Below are 19,794 nucleotides of genomic sequence, written 5' to 3'. Positions count from 1 at the left end.
TATTGTATTATCAAATATTGGCAAATGTCTATTCAAGAGGGAAAAAATTTCCAAATGTTCTTTACAGGGATCATAATGAAATATTGAATTTTCATCAGTGAAATAAAAGATTCTACTGCCAAATGCCCCTCTCAGCCCTTGTGGTCCTCCTCTAAATCCATAATTTGGTTACATAATAATACATACGTATTAGTAGCACACTGTCATGTAACAGCAAAAAATTTCACTTCAGGGACCTATAAAATAACCACATATCTAATACATCTATCTCATGAGCATATAATGACTTGGGAGACCCTTGTTTATATGACAGTATTGCTCAGGATGATTAAATCCATTCAAATAAAACTGGAGGAATAATTGATTCCAGTCCTATTTTAGGATGAAGTCACTATAGAAACAACCTTGTATCAAAGTCTGTTTGTAATCTCTTTGATATAGATATGAAACAGAGTTGTAATTCGCAAAATTAAATTACTGTATGATGAGCCACATCTGTGATTTTGCATATTTTGGTGAATAAATGCTATTTCACAGCAAATCTTCATGAGAAATATAGTCTCTTAATAAATCTTCTAACATGAAAAATTCTGTCCCCAGCATTTTCCAACAATCAACCAACAAATAAAATGTTAATACACAGAGACATCAGTTAATGTAATAGCATCCACATTCTACAGGCCGCTAACATAAGGTACTCAAGATGCTATTTCTCTCCTCACATAGCAAAACGATTTCTGTCATCTGAAAATTGTTCTGAATGAAACTGAAAAACAACTCAAAAGCTCTGCGTGCTACAGCTCCATGTGAAGTCACCTGCTGAGCAAAGGCTATTAGAGCTGCATTTCACAGAGCTGTGAAATGAGATTCGCACCACAATGCCTCGCTTTAATGCTAGAGTTAAGCTGCAATAACTTTGGCCACAAAAATGCATGCAAAAAATAGTAGTAGCAAAGTTCAGCAAAAAAATACATGTCACGCAATGTGAATATTTCAAAGTGATGCTCTTTATACTCCAATATATATAAGATGAAGTAACCACACGTTTTCTGCATCCAGAATGCTGAATATCTGAGACTACAGCGGTCACGAGACAAAGTGTCTTAAGGATGATGTCATAGGTGATTTCATCTTTTGCCTGTAGCAGAGGGAGATTTGAGTGGTCTTTTTTTGGGGGGGGTGGGGGCAGCTCTTACAGGGTGACATCATTCTTCTGCCAGGGGCAATCTGAAGTAATAGCATTATTGCTTCCCATTAGTGCCTGCACAGACCCCGCAAAATGAGGCTAGACCACTGTGCTTCATGCTGTTCATGGAGGGATCTGAGTGATGGAGCACTTTGCAGATTGTGAGACAGGATGTAAGGTGTTTACATTCAATGCAGGTACAGCTTGACTTGTCAGCTGTATCATTGTGTTCATAGCCGTGCTTGGAGAAACAGAACAACCTTAGTGAAAACACATGCCGCTGTACTAATCTCATATCTGGTGGAGCCTAAAATCTCTCTCCCTCTCTCTCTTTAAAAAACAAAAAACACAAAACAAAACCAAAAGAAACACAAAAAACCCCAGAACAAACAAAAAAATCCAGAAGACAAAAAAGCAAAACAAAAACACAAAATGAACAAAACAAAAAACAACAAAAGAAACAAAAAAGCAAAACAAAAAACAAACCAAAAGAACAGAACAATACAAAACAAACTAAACAAAAAATGCCGTTCGTCACAAGTTTTTGACTTGTGAATGTTTTATTAGTTATCTCAAACTTATCAATGAGCCCAAAATATATCTCTCAAAAAACAAAAAAACATAAAAAACAAATACATAAAACCCAAAACAAAACAGATTAAAAAAAGAAAACAGAACAAAATAAAATAAAATAAAAACAAAGTAAACCACAAAAAAGTAAACAAAAACAAACAAACCAAAACAAAACTAGAAAACTGCTGATCGTTTTTGACTTGTTTCAACTAGTTGTATTAGTTGTATAGCCTATAATCTTTACTAGTGGGTGCAGGACACTATAGTTCATTTATGTGAGGATAGCAAAATAAAGTAAACTGTGACATATTATACCCAAAAATTCTTCTTTGACCTTTGCTTAAGTGTTATCTGACATAATTAAGATGATTTTTTTCTGACACAGCTTAACTCTGAGATCTTGTCATATTTTATTACCATTTTTGTAGTGAATAAACTGTATTAATGAATGAAATGTTCAAGGTGACTGAATAAATTTTGGTTTCTCTCTCTCTCTCTCTCTCTCTCTCTCTCTCTCTCTCTCTCTCTATATATATATATATATATATATATATACTGTATACATATATATATATATATATATATATATATATATATATATATATATATATATATATATAAACTATCAGCCGTATCACGGTCATAATAATGCTTGGAGAAAGAGTATGGCCTTAGTTAAAAGTAACACCACTGTACTTATCTCATCTCTGGTGGAGCCGCGCCCTACATCTACAGCAAGCCTTCAAAGTGACTCTCATTTCCTCTTCCAGCGGGAACATCACGCTGTGAAACTAGTGGCCATCTATGTGAGGGGTTTTCAAACAAGGGCTCTCCGTGCCCCTGCCTCGCTTATCATTTATGCACTTCAAACACAATCAGCATTTGCTGTGAAGGCATGTGTGTGTCATCGTGGCCATCGGCACCAAGGGTCTGGATGTACAGTACAATGATGTGCTTGATATCAGTAAATCACTCAGGAAGATCCCACAGCATAATATGAATGAGGATCAAAATCGTTTGATGTGACGAAATTATGGCATTTCCGAACTCAGGCCCAAGGTCTTTTTGTCCTTGAAACAAACAGTATATGCTAACAGAACAAAGCCATCCCTGTGGCAATGCTTCTTGCATCAGCTTATCCACCGTAAGAAGTGCGTAGAGTATTATTAGCATTAGCGTTAACTTTAGCCACGCTTTGAAGTGGAGAGAAGAACTGTGGAGAAGCTCCTGGTGGAGTTGAATATCATAAAATATTCATGTATGATCTTACATCAGAGGAGCTGACAAGGAATGCACAGACTTTGCTCTTCATTCTCAAAAATATTCCTCAGAAAGAGAGATGCTATATCTCTCCTTCTCTTTCTATCTATTTTTCAGTCTTTTATGTACCGAACACCCACTTTAGCATCTTTATATGTTGGATGTTGATTCATCTGCAGTCTATGGGGTTCTTGTTAAAGCTTGTTTTTCTCTCGAGTGGTTCAGAATTAGAGGAAGACGCCTGATCTGATCAAAGGGCCAGTAACCAACATGAGAAATATTGGTTGCTGGCCCTGCAGATCAGTATTTTAATTACTGGATAGGAGAAAGAATTTAAAACCACCACACTCTATGCAATTATGCCAACCAGCCAGAAGTTCTACTTCATTAAGATTTTGGGAGAAACTAACTAGTAACATATACTATAACATTTTTATTAGCATGCCAGTAGTGTTTTCAAAACAATGTAGTTTTTCAAATAACAAGCAATTTCTTTCCCACTAGAAGTGGGGTGGCATGACCTTTACAATCATTACATCGGAAATGCCACATTGTGATTTTTTTTGTATTTATAGCCAGGTGAGGGTATAACAAAACATGCTCTTCCAAAATATATCTCTCAAATGTAATGTTGGGAAGTCAAGATGGAAAACAAAACAAAAAAACAAAGCAAAACAGAAAAACTGTTCACGTGACTTGCCCTTGGTAAGCTTGTGAAATCATTATCTACAACTAGCATTTACAACACAACTGCACAGTTTTTTAACAAAACAAAGATCAGTAGTCATCAATCAATAATGATAATAATTAATTATTCAATATGTGTCACATGAAAGCAGCTAAATAAGCTTACAACATAATCCTTGAGAAAAAAAACCCTTTATACCTTTGTCTAATTTTTGAAATAATTGTTATTTATTGCACCTGTTATCATGGAACATATATTTGCTTGTATTATGATACTCTAATGATCTAGCCTGCTGTTTATCTCACAAGATAAATTATTACAGTAAGTTCCTTCAGTAAGAAGGCAGATGCAGCACTTACCCACAGTGCCTAGTGCAATGTAGCCGAGGATGACAATGATGAAGAGCACACAGCACAGCACATCTGTGCAGCCTCTGCAAAAGAAAAGACAATGCAAATGCAGTCTCATCTCATTAAATGATCTTAAGACGTATTATTTCCCATAAACTTGTGAATGAAATGTTATCACAAAAATAAATCTTACATAACCAATTTAATGAAAACCTGAATGAGAAATTTTCAATTTACTTGAATATTATTATACACATTAGTTTCTTAAGACTTAAAGGTGCCCTAGAATCAAAAATTGAATTTACCTCGACATAGTTGAATAACAAGAGTTCAGTACATGGAAAAGACATACGTTGAGTTTCAAACACCATTGCTTCCTCCTTCTTATATAAATCTCATTTGTTTAAAAGACCTCCGGAAAACAGGTGAATCTCAACATAACACTGACTGTTACGTAACAGTCGGGATCATTAATATGTATGACCCCAATATTTGCATATGCCAGCTCATGTTCAAGGCATTACACAAGGGCAGCCAGTATTAACGTCTGGATCTGTGCACAGCTGAATCATCAGACTAGGTAAGCAAGCAAGGACAATAGCAAAAAATGGCAGATGGAGCAATAATAACTGACATGATCCATGATAACATTATATTTTTAGTGATATTTGTAAATTATCTTTCTAAATGTTTCGTTAGCATGTTGCTAATGTACTGTTAAATGTGGTAAAAGTTACCATTGTTTATTACTGTATTCGCGGAGACAAGAGCCGTCGCTATTTTCATTTTTAAACACTTGCAGTCTGTATAATTCATAAACACAACTTCATTCTTTGTAAATCTCTCCAACAGTGTGTAATGTTAGCTTTAGCCACAGAGCATAGCCTCAAACTCATTCAGAATCAAATGTAAACATACAAATAAATACTAAATACTGTATAACTGCACTTATAGTCGAGAGCTCGGGAGGGCAGGGAGCGAGATATTTAAAGGGGCTGCAGCCTGAATTGGTGCATAGTTAATGATGCCCCAAAAGTTAAAAAAATTAATTAAAAAAAATCTAATGGGTATTTTGAGCTGAAACTTCACAGACACATTCAGGGGACACCTTAGACTTATATTACATCTTTTGAACGTTCTACGGCACCTTTAAGGCATACATGTTATATTTTTAGGTCGTCAGAACTACAGGTATTTAATATGTTTGACATGCAGCTTCTTTCCATTGACTGTTACTTGACCGTTAAAATTTGAATTGTCACTGCAGGAACCCAACAGCTTGGTCATTAATAAAAATAGCCCAATGATGTTAAAAATGACCCAATATTTTTGGAAAATAACCCAGCATAGTGACCCAATATGTGTAACCCAACGGTTGTGATTATCCAACAAAAATCATACACTATTATTTGACATCACAGCCAAAGTTTTGAAATACATGAAAAAGTCTGTATCCAAACACCCTTAAAATGGTGATTTTGGGCTTTGAAATAAACAACAATTAAAATGAACAGTTTCATACTTAACAATCTCTTGAATTCATATTAAATTCAATGTGGTAAAAATGCCCCTGTGAATGTAAAAGTCTGCAAAGTTTTAAAGGTGCCCTAGAACTTCTTTTTAAAAGATGTAATATAAGTCTAAGGTGTCCCCTGAATGTGTCTGTGAAGTTTCAGCTCAAAATACCCCATAGATTTTTTTTTATTAATTTTTTTAACTGCCTATTTTGGGGCATTATTAACTATGCACCGATATAGGTTGCAGCCCCTTTAATTCTCGTGCTCCCCCTCCCCCAGAGCTCGCGCTTGCATTGAACAGCATAAACACAGTTTACACAGCTAATATAACCCTCAAAATGGATCTTTACAAGATGTTCGTCATGCATGCTGCATGCATGTGTCGGATTATGTGAGTATTGTATTTATTTGGATGTTTACATTTGATTCTGAATGAGTTTGAGGCTATGCTGCATGGCTAAAGCTAACATTACGCACTGTTGGAGAGATTTATAAAGAATGAAGTTGTGTTTATGCATTATACAGACTGCAAGTATTTAAAAATGAAAATAGCGACGGCTCTCTTGTCTCCCTGAATACAGTAATAAACTATGGTAACTTTAACCACATTTAACAGTACATTAGCAACATGCTAACAAAACATTTAGAAAGACAATTCACAAATATCACTAAAAATCTCATGTTATCATGGATCATGTCAGTTATTAATGCTCCATCTGCCATTTTTCGCTATTGTTCTTGCTTGCTTACCTAGTCTGATGATTCTGCTATGCACATCCAGACGTTAATACTAGCTGCCCTTGTCTAATGGCTTGATCATGGACTGGCATATGCAAATATTGGGGGCGTACATATTAATGATCCCGACTGTTACGTAACAGTCGGTGTTATGTTGAGATTCGCCTGTTCTTCAGAGGTCTTTTAAACAAATGAGATTTATATAAGAAAGAGGAAACAATGGAGTTTGAAACTCAGTGTATGTCATTTCCATGTACTGAACTCTTGTTATTTAACTATGCCAATATAAATTCAATATTTAATTCTAGGGCACCTTTAAAGATGAAAGTGCACGATAAATACAATTATTGTCTCCCAAAAGAAAGAAACAATTATGCCTGAAACTGCCTGAAGTCAGTCATCAGTAGTCTTAGTCTCTGACTTCCTGCACAAACCTACGTATGTTTGTAACAAATTTGCATTATTCCAGTCTTCATTGGTTGCCGGCAAATAACTTCTCCTTTGACCCTTAAACACTGTAGTTGTAGCTGAGACTGGAAGAGTTTGGTTTGTGCTGTCGACGTGTTGAGAAGATGCTGTTTTCTGAGCTGTGAAAGCAAATCCACTACGCATTCACATTTAAAGCATTAAGGCCTGATCCTGGAATTGATACAATAAAACTGATGCCATTGTTAAGTGCTGAGGAAGCCACCAGAGCTAAAATTCAGATATGGTAATGGGCGTTTGGTTTCCGACACGTGCTGTAAGTTGTAGACCAATCACAACAGTCTGGGCTGTCTGACCAATCAGAGCAGAGTAGACCAATCACAACAGTCTGGGCAGTCTGACCAATCAGAGTGCAGTGGGCTCATAGAAATGAGGAGTTTAGAAAGACTGAATCCTTTATCTAACTGTCTCAGACACTGAGAAAAGTTGCTCCAATGTTCTGAGAAAATTAGAAAGTGTTTTTTGACCTTGAATGCATGTAAACATATTGTAAAAGACCTTGAAAACCAAATTTTGAACTATTAAAATAGCATTATATGGGCACTTTAATAACTTATATTACTACAAGTTTCCCCCCTTTTCTAAGAATTAAGACCTAACATTATTTTAAACCCTTTTGCTGCGTGAATATTTGCTCAAAACAACAGGAACTGATAAAAAGCTGGATGAAAGAGAACTTAAAACAGATGAAGACTGGCTGACTGAACATTATCCCTTACGTATGCAATTTCATGTACTGAATATCGACCAAAAAGTCGATAGGATGTTGAGTTTAGGCACATCTTTCAAACGTGAGCTGATAACACTGAGCAGCAAGGTCACATCTACTGCTACTGCACATCTAATACTCTAGAGATGGTGTCGCACATGCACATCTTTGACAAGGTCGACAGTGATATGGAGAATAGAGAAGAAGAGCAACTCTACAAGTAAGAGAAAGAAAGGCAGAGACAATGTGCTGTGTTAATCACATGTCAAGCGCCAAAGAACTCATCAGGCCTTGAAAGTACTTTAATCGAAGTACTTCGGAATCGATAAGTTCACTGTACAGTTTATTACAATTACAGTGAGTTGTACCTGGTTGAAGATTATACACTCTTAGAAAAAAAGGTTCAATGGGGTTCTATAGAAGCAGTAGCGGCTCCTGGACGTAAATTTTATATTTTATATAAATTTTAAACTTTATATTCTAATCGCTGAACACACTTTTGGCAGAGATTGTGTTATTCAGCCTGAGGGTGGCACTCTAATGATGATTAAAAGGCTTTAGTACACATGACACATGCATAGAATGCCATCTTGTAGTATTTATTGCCTCTGAATATTGTTTTAGAATGTTACAACTTGTGTAGGAATTCCAATGAGGAAAACAAAGTCATGTCTATTCTCAGAACAAATATAAAACAAACACAACAGAACTACTGTATATAAAGGCTATTCACATGAGCATGTTTAAACCAAAGGATTTATACTTCGATTAATTTGCTACTCCACACTAGGTACTGACCTGATGCAGACTAACAGCTGAAGCGGATTAATGTCGTCATGGTCTAGAGCGAGGTTTACGTAAGGTAATGTGAAAATAAGCAAGGCAGCCTGAAATCTGCCCCGATGGCTCTCAATTAGAGCATGCTGCAGTTCCATTTTTCACCACAGATTTACATTGGAAAGTAGTAAATTATTCCTGCGCAAATGCTACCATTACCCATGGACCAATCAGAACCTTATGAAGATTTACTGGTCTTTCAGTAAATAAATAATATAAGATTAATTTCTAACATTTTACATTTCTAATCAATCGGTTATAAAGACAACATCTACATTCATAGATTATATATGGTCCTTGATTGTAGTATTATTATTCTGCTTATATTTAACCATGTTTATCACTCACTTTTTTAACTGCTTAAAGATTGCTTTCAGATTCCAGTTATTATGAGAAAATGGAGATTCCACAGTTTGTTTGTTTATTTTGGATTTATGACTTATCCAGCTTTCAAACATCCCATACTAAACTTTTTATCTTTCATTTGTCTCATTTTATGATTTATTTGTGTTTTGCAAAACAGACACATAAACATACTCTTGGTAAGCAGGTTGTGTCTGGATATTGCACTAAAAGACCTTCTTCAGAACTCATAAAAGAAATATTTGCTTGTCATATTTTGAAGCTGAATATGGGCTGGCAGTAAGAAAATTGCACTGCTGAAAGCAGAAAGTAATTATAAATGTCTAATTCTCTCGCTGGAAACAAATTACTTTGCTTGCCTCTCAAAGGGTTTGATGAAAATGATTCTTTGGAGGAGACAGCTGTGTCTGAGTAATTTCAATAAGAGCATAGAGGTTGAAAGGTGGAACTTTTTATAAACTGTTCAAAAAGTTCAAGCTCTATACACATCTCTTATTACAACAACATACAAAACAATTAAGTATTCAATTATTATAGTATGACCTTTCATATTGAAAGATGAGGGAAGATGCCTCCCTCATGATCAGTGAATTTAGCATGATGATGATGCATCCTAGGAAATAATGAAGGGAAATATTAAAGGGGTGGTATAATGCCATTTTTACAAGATGTAAAATAAGTCTCTGATGTCCTCAGAGTGTGTATGTGAAGTTTTAGCTCAAAATATCCCACAGATCATTATTTATAGCATGTTAAATGTGTCACTTTTTGAGGGTGAGCAAAAACGCTCCGTTTTGTTGTGTGTCCCTTTAAATGCAAATGAGCTGCTTCTCCTAAGCAGAGAGTGGAGTTTCAAGAGCTTGTGTTAGCACCAGGTTAGCAGCACATAGTGTTAGCAGCGCTGATTACCTCACAAAGACTGTTCAGCCTTTTATGTTCAAACCGAAGTCAGACAATGATGGAGAGACTCAAGAAGAAGTGACAACATGTAGAACGCAACAGGATGTTTCTGAATGGTTAGTTGCTTAATTTACGTAGCTGATGTGGGATATCTTAAAGTCATTGATTAGCATATTCTGTTATGATAATCTATAAATCGTTCATGTGGGAACTGTTGTAAGATGCGAGCCAGAGAATATATGCTGCATGAAGATTGAACAGGTATAGTTTAGTTTAATTACGGTTATAATCATGTTGTCATCTTGCTTTTATGACATGCTATTGCATTTGTGTTATGTACTGTATTGCAATAACATGGCCTCACCCCTTTGTTGTGTGTTCTTGGGGGGCAGGGTTTATGTAAATTTCAGGGTTAGTGATGTCACTACCCCAGGAAGAAGCTTGTTGTAGTCCCTACCAGCCGTTTGATGTAGTCCTTAAAAAGCTATTTCTTTAAAAGAAAATATCTCCCTTTGCTTTGAACTTTGAGCGTCTTAACTTTGCAGATGTTGTTTGTGCTCTAACAGCAACATTACACACTAACTAAAGTTAAAGGTGCCCTAGAATTAAAAATTGAATTTACCTTGTCATAGTTAAATAACAAGAGTTCAGTACATGGAAATGACATACAGTGAGTCTCAAACACCATTGTTTCCTCCTTCTTATGTAAATCTCATTTGTTTAAAAGACCTCCGAAGAACAGGCGAATCTCAACATAACACCAACTGTTATGTAACAGTCGGGATCATTAATATGTACGCCCCCAATATTTGCATATGCCAGCTCATGTTCAAGGCATTACACAAGGGCAGCCAGTATTAACGTCTGGATCTGTGCACAGCAAGGACAATAGCGAAAAATGGCAGATAGAGCAATAATAACTGACATGATCCATGATATTATGATATTTTTAGTGATATTTGTAAATTGTCTTCCTAAATGTTTTGTTAGCATGTTGCTAATGTACTGTTAAATGTGGTTAAAGTTACCATCGTTTATTACTATATTCACAGAGACAAGACTGTCGTTATTTTCATTTTTTAAACACTTGCAGTCTGTATAATTCATAAACACAACTTTCTCCAACAGTGTGTAATGTTAGCTTTAGCCACGGAGCACTATCAAACTCATTCAGAATCAAATGTAAACATCCAAATAAACACTGTACTTACGCAATTAGACATGCTGCATGACGAACACTTTGTAAAGATCCATTTTGAAGGTTATATTAGCTGTGTGAACTTTGTTTATGCTGTTTAAGGCAAGCGCGAGCTCCGGGGGCGGGGAGCACGAGAATTTAAAGGGTCCGCGCAGCCTGAATCGGCGCATATTTAATGATGTCCCAAAATAGGCAGTTAAAAAAATGAATTTAAAAAATCTATGGGGTATTTTGAGCTGAAACTTCACAGACACATTCAGGGGACACCTTAGACTTATATTACATCTTTTAAAAAGACGTTCTACGGCACCTTTAAAAAAGTGAAATCATAATGAACCACCCCTTTAATAAGGGAAATAAATAAATTAATTCTACAGGATGTCCGAGTGACATGTGTGTCGCGTTCTTTAATGGTCCGCCTGGAAACAAATGCCGTGATGCCAAACCCCCTTATGGAAGAACGCTGTCGTGTTCACAACTGTGACAACGAGCTCTTACCAGAATTAACTAAACATAGGATTTTCAAAAGTATGTGAAATTTGCGGCTCCATTGTTGCAGTAAAATTGCACAACATTGTTGAATAATTTATTAGATGCACGCCGGTCTGTTATTGTAGGGACATTGATTTCACGCCCCTAAACATAATGTGGAACAAAATGAAATGTGATTGGTTGCGTTACATGTCAATCAAAAGTCCTCTTAGGCGGTCCTTAGCCAATGAAAGCTGCGATAGAGTCCAGATCTTCTGCCGTCAGTCTGAAGGTCTGGCTATGCAAGATTAGTAACAGGGAAACTCTCAGAATTGTAGCAATAGCACACTAGACTTCACAACAAACGAATGAACAGAGGGTGTATAAATAGTCCAAAGGAAATGAAGAACAGTTGGCGCAAAATAATGAGTCCGTGCAGAGGATTCTGGGAAATTAAGTCCTAGAACCAAGAGGTTCAAAATTCAGGTGATTGAGATCTAGTGAGTGAACGAGTGGAGACAGGAAGCTCAGCCGGTGTAACAGTGTCATTAATCTGAAATACTAAATCAAATATTCATTTGGGTATTGATATTTTTTTCTTAAAAAAAATATATTTGTTACCATACAAATATAAATGAATAACTGTGATATTTCATATCCAACATAAAATAAATTAACATTAACATTTATTCAGATGCAATAAATCTCACAAATGTATAAAAAAATTTGAGATTAATAAGAGCAGAACCAATAAATAAATGTGCTGAGATTAGATTTATTGACAATAAAAGTTAGGACATCTTACCCCATCTTCCTGTAATTCACATATTCATAGTCATAGTCATACCTTACAATAAACCTCGAAGGTCTTCAGCCTAGATAGAAGTCTTGATTTAGTCATGCTTTACTAATCAAATATACGGTCTGACTGATGAAACCGCGGGCAGCCAACCAAAATGTCAAGGCCGGACTGCATGTGACCCTGCCTTAAGTTTAGAATAGGGTAGCAAGAGGTAGAAATATCCATGCCTGCCAAATAAGATCTCTTCAAAGCAGAGAATGACTATGCCTGATTTTATATACTTTTCTATTGCATTTTAGCTACACACAAACATTAGCAAAATAAGTTTGCAGTACATATACCTAGCTGAAAATGAGGCCTTGAGAACAGGCTCAAATAAAGGCTTTACAGAGGTACAAGGAGAAGTATTATGACCATTATTAAAACAATTACCCTTAACCTGCACCTGAGAATGATGCACGATTCAGACATTTATGAGACTATACAGACCCACATTCTCATGCCAAGGTTACTCTAAACCTGGTTTGATTGAGGTCAATCTCACCGCCCTCCAAACGTAAAACCTTAAGCCCACCTCCTCTGTAAATAGATATGGAAGGGCAGGAGAGATTTCAAACACATAAGCCGATTAGAGCTCATTATCAATAGCAGCAGGTGGGTCAGTGCTCTACTAAACACTGAGCTCAGCACAGCCTCAGTTCAAATGTGTTGCTCACTGCTAACCAATTTCACATAATGCTTAATCGCATTGTTCAGCTAGTTTCAGGGATATTTCTGTTCCATAAATGTTTTCATATTTAGGGTTAGATTTGTTTCAATCACTAAGATTAAGTATTAAACTTTGATGTGTAACTTGTCTTGCACCATTTGTGCAATCATACAAAATTGTACAAATAAAATTTTTTTCTTCTGGCGAGAGAAAAAACACAAAAAAATCCCCTAGGAACCTCAGCCATATACCAGAACATCACAGAGACTCTTTTGACTTAGACTAGTAAGCAAACACCCAGAACACCCTAGTAATTACCTAGAAATCCTAGAAACAACCCACAACATTCTAGCAACCACCTAGTAACACCCTAACAACCAGCTTGCAATGCTAGCAACTATTTGGCAGTGTGAGAAACCACCCATAACATTATAGAAATCACCTATGAACACCCTAGCAATTAGCTATCAATGCTAGCAACCACCTAAAATGTTAAACCACCCACAATATTCTAGCAATGACCTAGTTACACCCTAACAACAGATAGCAATGCTAGAAACTACATAGCAATGCTAGAAACCACCTATGAACACCCTAGCAATTAGCTATCAATGCTAGCAACCACCTAAAATGTTAAACCACCCACAATATTCTAGCAATGACCTAGTTACACCCTAACAACAGCTAGCAATGCTAGAAACCACCCATAATATTCTAGAAACCACCTATTAACACCCTATCAAATAGCTAGCAATGCTAGCAATCACCTAAAAATGTTACAAACAACCCACAACATTCTAGAAACCACCTATCAACACCCAAGCAATTAGCTAGCAAATGTTAGCAAACATGTTAGAAACAATCCACCAGATTACTAAACCAATGTTACAACCCACAACATCCTAGCAACCACATAGTAACACCCTAACATCCAGCTAGCAATGCTAGCAACTACTTGACAGTGCGAGAAAACACCCATAACATTTTAGAAACCACCTATTAACCCCTTAGCAATTAGCTAGCAATAACAACTACCCAAAAATGTTAGAAACAACCCACAACATTCAACCACCTAGTAACACCCTAGCAACCAGCTAGCAATGCCAGTAGCAACCTCCTAATAAAGCTCAACAATAGGGTGACCAGATGTCCCATTTTTCCCAGCACAGTCCTGTATTTCAGCTCTATTTTTAGTGTTCTGACTTGAAAAAAATCATGTTTTGCCCTGTATTTCTTCTTTCCTAAATTGTATTTGCTAGGTAATCATTTTAAAAGCGTGTTGTAGTCTTCTGTCACGCGAGAACGGCCTAATCAATGGTAGCCAGTCTCGTCATAGTATATTTTGGAGAACAAAATTACCATCAAATCACAATTCATTATCGATTAACTTATGGGATATTACAGAGCAAGATGGAGATGAAGTCAGATGTCAAAAAAGCATGTGTGTACATTTAACGCAGATCTTCATCAAGTTATTATGCACAGTAAGTTGTGGAAAAAGAACTCAATGTGCTATCACGCTGAATGACATACATCAGAATCGTTCTCTCAGACAGCACAATCTCGTTTGAGTGGTCAAATACAGACACAGTTGTCAAAATGCCCATCATGTGGAGTATCTCACGTAAATGCAGTTGGTTATGGCTTAGTGCTCGGTAAAAAATGGATAGGGATATCTACGTGTCATATTAGATCCTAGCATTCAGTATTAAAGTGACAGCAGCCTAAAATACCAGTCTCTGTCATTAATGTTAATCAAATAACAAAAGATGTTAAATAAACCTACTGTACCTGAAAAATGTAGTTTAGTTAATTTATAACTCTTATCGTATTTGTCCTATTCTGTGCAATTTGCTTCTTTGTTCTTTTTTTAATGTAATAAAATAAAATAACTATATGATAAATATCGTTATCATGAAATAAAATTTGTCATATTTGTCATATTTGCCACCATGAGAAATCTGGACACCGTACCTAACAACCACCCACACCACTCAATGAGCAGTATACTCTAGCAAACACCCACAACACTTTAGCAAAATGGCTAACAATTCTAGCAACCACCCACAACACCACAAAAAGCATCTACCAGTACTTACCAGTATTTTAAAAGCATACAGTCAAGTTGTTGGAAGAAGTATAATGATTTTTACAACATTGCAGGCAGTTTTCATGAGAAAGTCATTGATATGGCAAAATAAAAGATGTCTTTCAACCAGTCTCATCTGATGTTCTTAAGATCACTTGTGATTACTTCACAATGATTTTCTTAAACTCAGAATCGATTGGTCATTGAAAATGTGCTTTAGAGATCTCAAGGATGAACAAAGAAACAGCAGACAGCTTCATTACCTGGTCAGAGGTGTCTGAGAACCAGCGTGAGGAACTGCATTCAGTTGAGGCCTCCTAAGCTCTTATAAACACATCTCTCTCTTACTAAATAATTCAACTGTTTTTCTCGGTCTCTTCCTGTATTTCATTTTTTGCACTTTTGACCTTTTTCTTTGTTCTTACTTGCTTCTCAGCTCTACCGACTACAACAAGCAGCTGAACTGACTATGGACTTTAGATTCTTTTCCAACACTCCTACATAAAAACACTCCTTCACACCCAGCTCATGGAGACACACACCTTCAGATGACTCCCGATGTAATACATTTCTTGTCAATTATTGCAGTCTCTCCATCTCTGTGCTGCCAGTGTCTCGATTATCTTCATGCTCCTCCAGCACAACTTCACCTGCTATTCTGCCGTCTACAGAAGCCACTCTCATGTCTCATCTCAGAGACGTTTCTAAAGAGGTTCGCCCATCAGCTCATAAGCCCTATGGATTTCACCCTCAGATACGCCAACACTGAAACTGAGAAAAATGGCTTCCAACTTTTCTGATTCAATTTTAATTTGACTGTAGATCAGTTTTAATACCCCATTTTCTGAGCATAAGTTGCCAAATGTACCAAATGCATTCTGTCACAGGACAGATCATAGAGTCCAAACCAGACATGATGTGATACAGCAAAAAGTGTTAAAAATATATCTTTCCACATTATTATAGAGTTTTGTTCCAATCAACCATTTTGCCAGCCACTTTGTTTCTAATTCTGCCAGTAACTTCAATGGTTTGATCATAGGATCAGGATACACAGTTTACAGTATATACAGTTTTTACAGTAAACCTTATGCCAAGTTCCATTAAAGGTGCCCAAGAATGTTTTTTCACAAGATGTAATATAAGTCTAAGGTGTCTCCTGAATGTGTCTGTGAAGTTTCAGCTCAAAATACCCCATAGATTTTTTTTAATTAATTTTTTTTAACTGCCTATTTTGGGGCATCATTAACTATACACTGATTTTTCCAGAGCGCCGCCCCTTTAAATCGCGTGCCCCCTGCCACACGAGCTCTCGAATATATTTCAGCGCATTTACAAAGTTCACACAGCTAATATAACCCTCAAATTTACAAGATGTTCGTCATGCATGCTGTGTGCATACATCGAATCATGTGAGTAAAGTATTTATTTTGATGTTTACATTTGATTCTGAATGAATTTGAGGCTGTGCTCCGTGGCTAACGGCTAATTCTACACTGTTGGAGAGATTTATAAAGAATGAAGTTGTGTTTATGAATTATACAGACTGCAAGTGTTTAAAAATGAAAATAGCGACGGCTCTTGTCTCCGTGAATACAGTAAGAAACGATGGTAACTTTAACCTCATTTAACAGTACATTAGCAACATGCTAATGAAACATTTAGAAAGACAATTTACAAATATCACTAAAAATATCATGCTATCATGGATCATGTCAGTTATTATTGCTCCATCTGTCATTTTTCGCTGTTGTGCTTACCTTGTCTGTGCACAGATCCAGACTTTAATACTGCCTTTCCTTGTCTAATGCTCAAACATGGGCTGGCATATATGCAAATATTGGGGGCGTACATATTAATGATCCCGACTGTTACATAACAGTCGGTGTTATGTTGAGATCCGCGTGTTTTCCGGAAGTCTTTTAAACAAATGAGATTTACATAAGAAAGAGGAAGCAATGGGGTTTGAGACTCACTGTATGTCTTTTCCATGTACTGAACTCTTGTTATTCAACTATGCCAAGATAAATTCAATTTTTCATTCGAGGGCACCTTTAACTGTTATCCATCTTTTGTACCATACATGTTCAAAATAAGTTAAGTCCAAGATAAAGAACTTGTGGCATCATGTTGATTACATTCAAAATAAAATTTTGACCTGACGCTTTACAATAGAAGTGAATGGGGCCGAAGCATAACCATTAAAATTCTTACTGTTTCAACAGTATAGTAGCAGCTCTATATATCACAGCTGTGTGTGTGAGTCCTTTGAGGGACGGCTGATTGACTGTGCTGATAACAGGCAGCAGAGTACTCTGACTGGCTCCAGTCGAGTACATGTGTTTCTCCCTGAATGAGACTGCTGTCCATGTGCAAGGACTATTATACTCATGTAATGATATGGTGTTACACAAAGGATTCATTCTGAGGTCTGAGGGATTTACAGCACAGTCACTAATCAGTGGGCTAGCTTGACAAGGCTTAAGAAGTAGGAGTAGGAGGTAGACACAGGAAATAAATAATAACCCTTTTTAATTCAAGGGCATTCCATTTAAAATAATGACTTGAACAGCACTCAAAGTCAAACATCCGACTTGTGAATTCAGGGTAGTTCCATCAAACCAGGCCTCAGTGAGAAGCATCACTTGACACAATTGCAAAGATGCTGTCTACTGACAAGCTATCGGGAAATTAGGTTTATACAACACACTCTCATGGCAATTTGAAAGTATTTTGAATTTTGGCAAAATGGTGGCTAAATTGTATCAATTCATACAATCTCATTTGTATGTTTTATATGATTTGCTTATTTCCAACTGATGGTTATGTTTAAGGGGTGGGGTTTAGGGTGGACCTTCATGCTTACTTTTTTAAATAAAAATCAAACCAATAGTTTCCAAATGAATCACATCATACAAATTTATAAGAAATCACCACCTCACGTTTTCACACAAGATTGGGTTGTGTTTATAATGTAACATATAAAGATACATATTTTCGTGAGCATTTTGTGTTCATTACTTTTGTTTTTGCCATAATTGACAGAAAAACACAAATTGAGTCACGCCGCCATCGAAAATTCCCAACTATGTCTGGAATGCGGGATAAGACAGAAATTAAAGATGGCTGTGCAAGATAATAGAGTGCCTCAGGGATGACGCATTTTTGTAGGCAAAACCCGGAAGCGAGTTAGCATTTTAGGACTTCCGGTTCCAACGCCGTAAAGTCTATGGGTTTTTTGAATGGGTTTTTGCTAAATCGCCTGAAATAAGGTCTGTGGTTAACAAAGCCTCTAAATACTTTCACGTTTTGATCTATGACATAAAACACACCAGTTATAACCCACTTGTGATTTTTTAAAACTTTTACTGTGTCTTAAAATCGGCGGTTGCTAACAAATTGCTAAAAGGGACTACTTCTTTTGGCGGGGACTTTAGACGTCATCATTAAAAACGGGACATTTGGACAGCATTTCTCATGAAAAAGTGGATAAGTATTCATAACAGCGCAGATCATAATCAGCGAGCATGTTTATAAATAAAGTTGTTTTCTAAATAAAGTTTGAGGAAGCTTGGTGGTGACGACGTTGATCCGCGACCATGGTGTGCTGTAGTCCGTTTATAGCCTACTGTTAGCCTTTTATATCTGACGACTTTATTTAGGCTTCAAAATCTATAAATGTTGTGTTAACTTGTAAAGATTATCTTGATAGACAAAACGTGTAAGTGTCATAACCCTTTGTTAAACACAGAGCTTATTTTCTGCGATTTTCCAAAAGTCTATGGGAAAAATGCATAGGCTTTCAACCGAGGGAACCCGTGCGCCGCTAACTTCCGGGTTGGCCTACAAAAACACATCATCCCTGGGGTACTCTATTGGGAAGCTACAATGAGAGCAGGAACAAATGACCATAGAAGGACATGATCGTCTGTTGCATACTGCACACAATCTGGCAAGCTCCATTCTGACTGGCTGACTTCACGCAACTCTGAGAGTACAGGCACATAGGTTATTTTAGCCCGTTTAACTTCTGAACTTCGAATATGACTGTCATCTACTTCCCATTAGCCAAGCTCACTGACCTCATTCAATATGAAACCAATGGGTGAGACAAATCGAACCATCATACATGAAGAGAAAGCGTAGAATAACTTCGGCTTTGCTGTACATAGTGCGATCTATAATTACATCTCCAGATATCAAAAGCCAATCGCTCCTGTCTCCCTCTTCCCACTTCAATGGAACGCAAAAGGAGCTGGTGAAGAATTTAAATGGCTGAAGAAGCATTCAAACCTCTGCCAGGGAATTATTCATCCCTAATTTCTCCTGCTAAAGACTCAGAATGAAGAAAAGCAATAGACATTCGAGGGTAATGTCTCGTGCTTTGACTCTCTCTCTCTCTCTCTGTGTAATTGCTTTGCATCAAATGTGTAATCATCTCATCCAAATATTCACATCAGAGTGCTAATGGGCTCATTGAAGCCAATCATGTCAGGAACCTTTTACAAAAGATGCCTTGATAAATGTCCTCACAGCATCAGCCCATGAATCGGCAGAATGGCCAGGGTGATCTCTTTCGTAGAGCATATACAGTGCACCCGGAAAGTATTCACTTTTTCCACATTTTGTTATGTTACAGCTTTATTCCAAAAGGGATTGGATTCATTATTTTCTTCAAAATTCTACAAACAATACCCCATAATGACAACATGAAAGAAGTTTGTTTGAATTTAATTAAATTAACAAATATTAATAATATGTAATAATACAAATATTTTAATAAAACATAATATTAATACATATTTCAATAATACATAAATATTCTTTCATAAATAAATAAACCTATAATCTATTCATATTTATTATTAGTACAACGAAATAAACCTATGAATTCCATGAGTGCAATCAATAGGAACTT

The 19,794-nt window shown here is 36.5% G+C and overlaps 1 protein-coding gene across 2 annotated transcripts in view; it reads right to left on the bottom strand.

The window, feature by feature from the left end:
• The window catches only part of slc44a5a (solute carrier family 44 member 5a), a 109,238-nt gene that overhangs the window by 21,103 nt on the left and 68,341 nt on the right, over positions 1-19,794 (bottom strand). For both annotated transcript variants that reach the window (XM_048164387.1, XM_048164388.1), the window contains exon 3: positions 4,067-4,140. In XM_048164387.1, the coding sequence (XP_048020344.1) occupies positions 4,067-4,140 (74 nt within the window). The remainder of the gene's footprint in view (positions 1-4,066; positions 4,141-19,794) is intronic.

This window comes from Megalobrama amblycephala, linkage group LG17, assembly GCF_018812025.1.
Source record: "Megalobrama amblycephala isolate DHTTF-2021 linkage group LG17, ASM1881202v1, whole genome shotgun sequence".
Taxonomy (NCBI): Eukaryota; Metazoa; Chordata; class Actinopteri; order Cypriniformes; family Xenocyprididae; genus Megalobrama; species Megalobrama amblycephala.
Note: the sequence above shows the minus strand (reverse complement) of the source record. Positions and strands in the feature narration are given on the sequence as shown.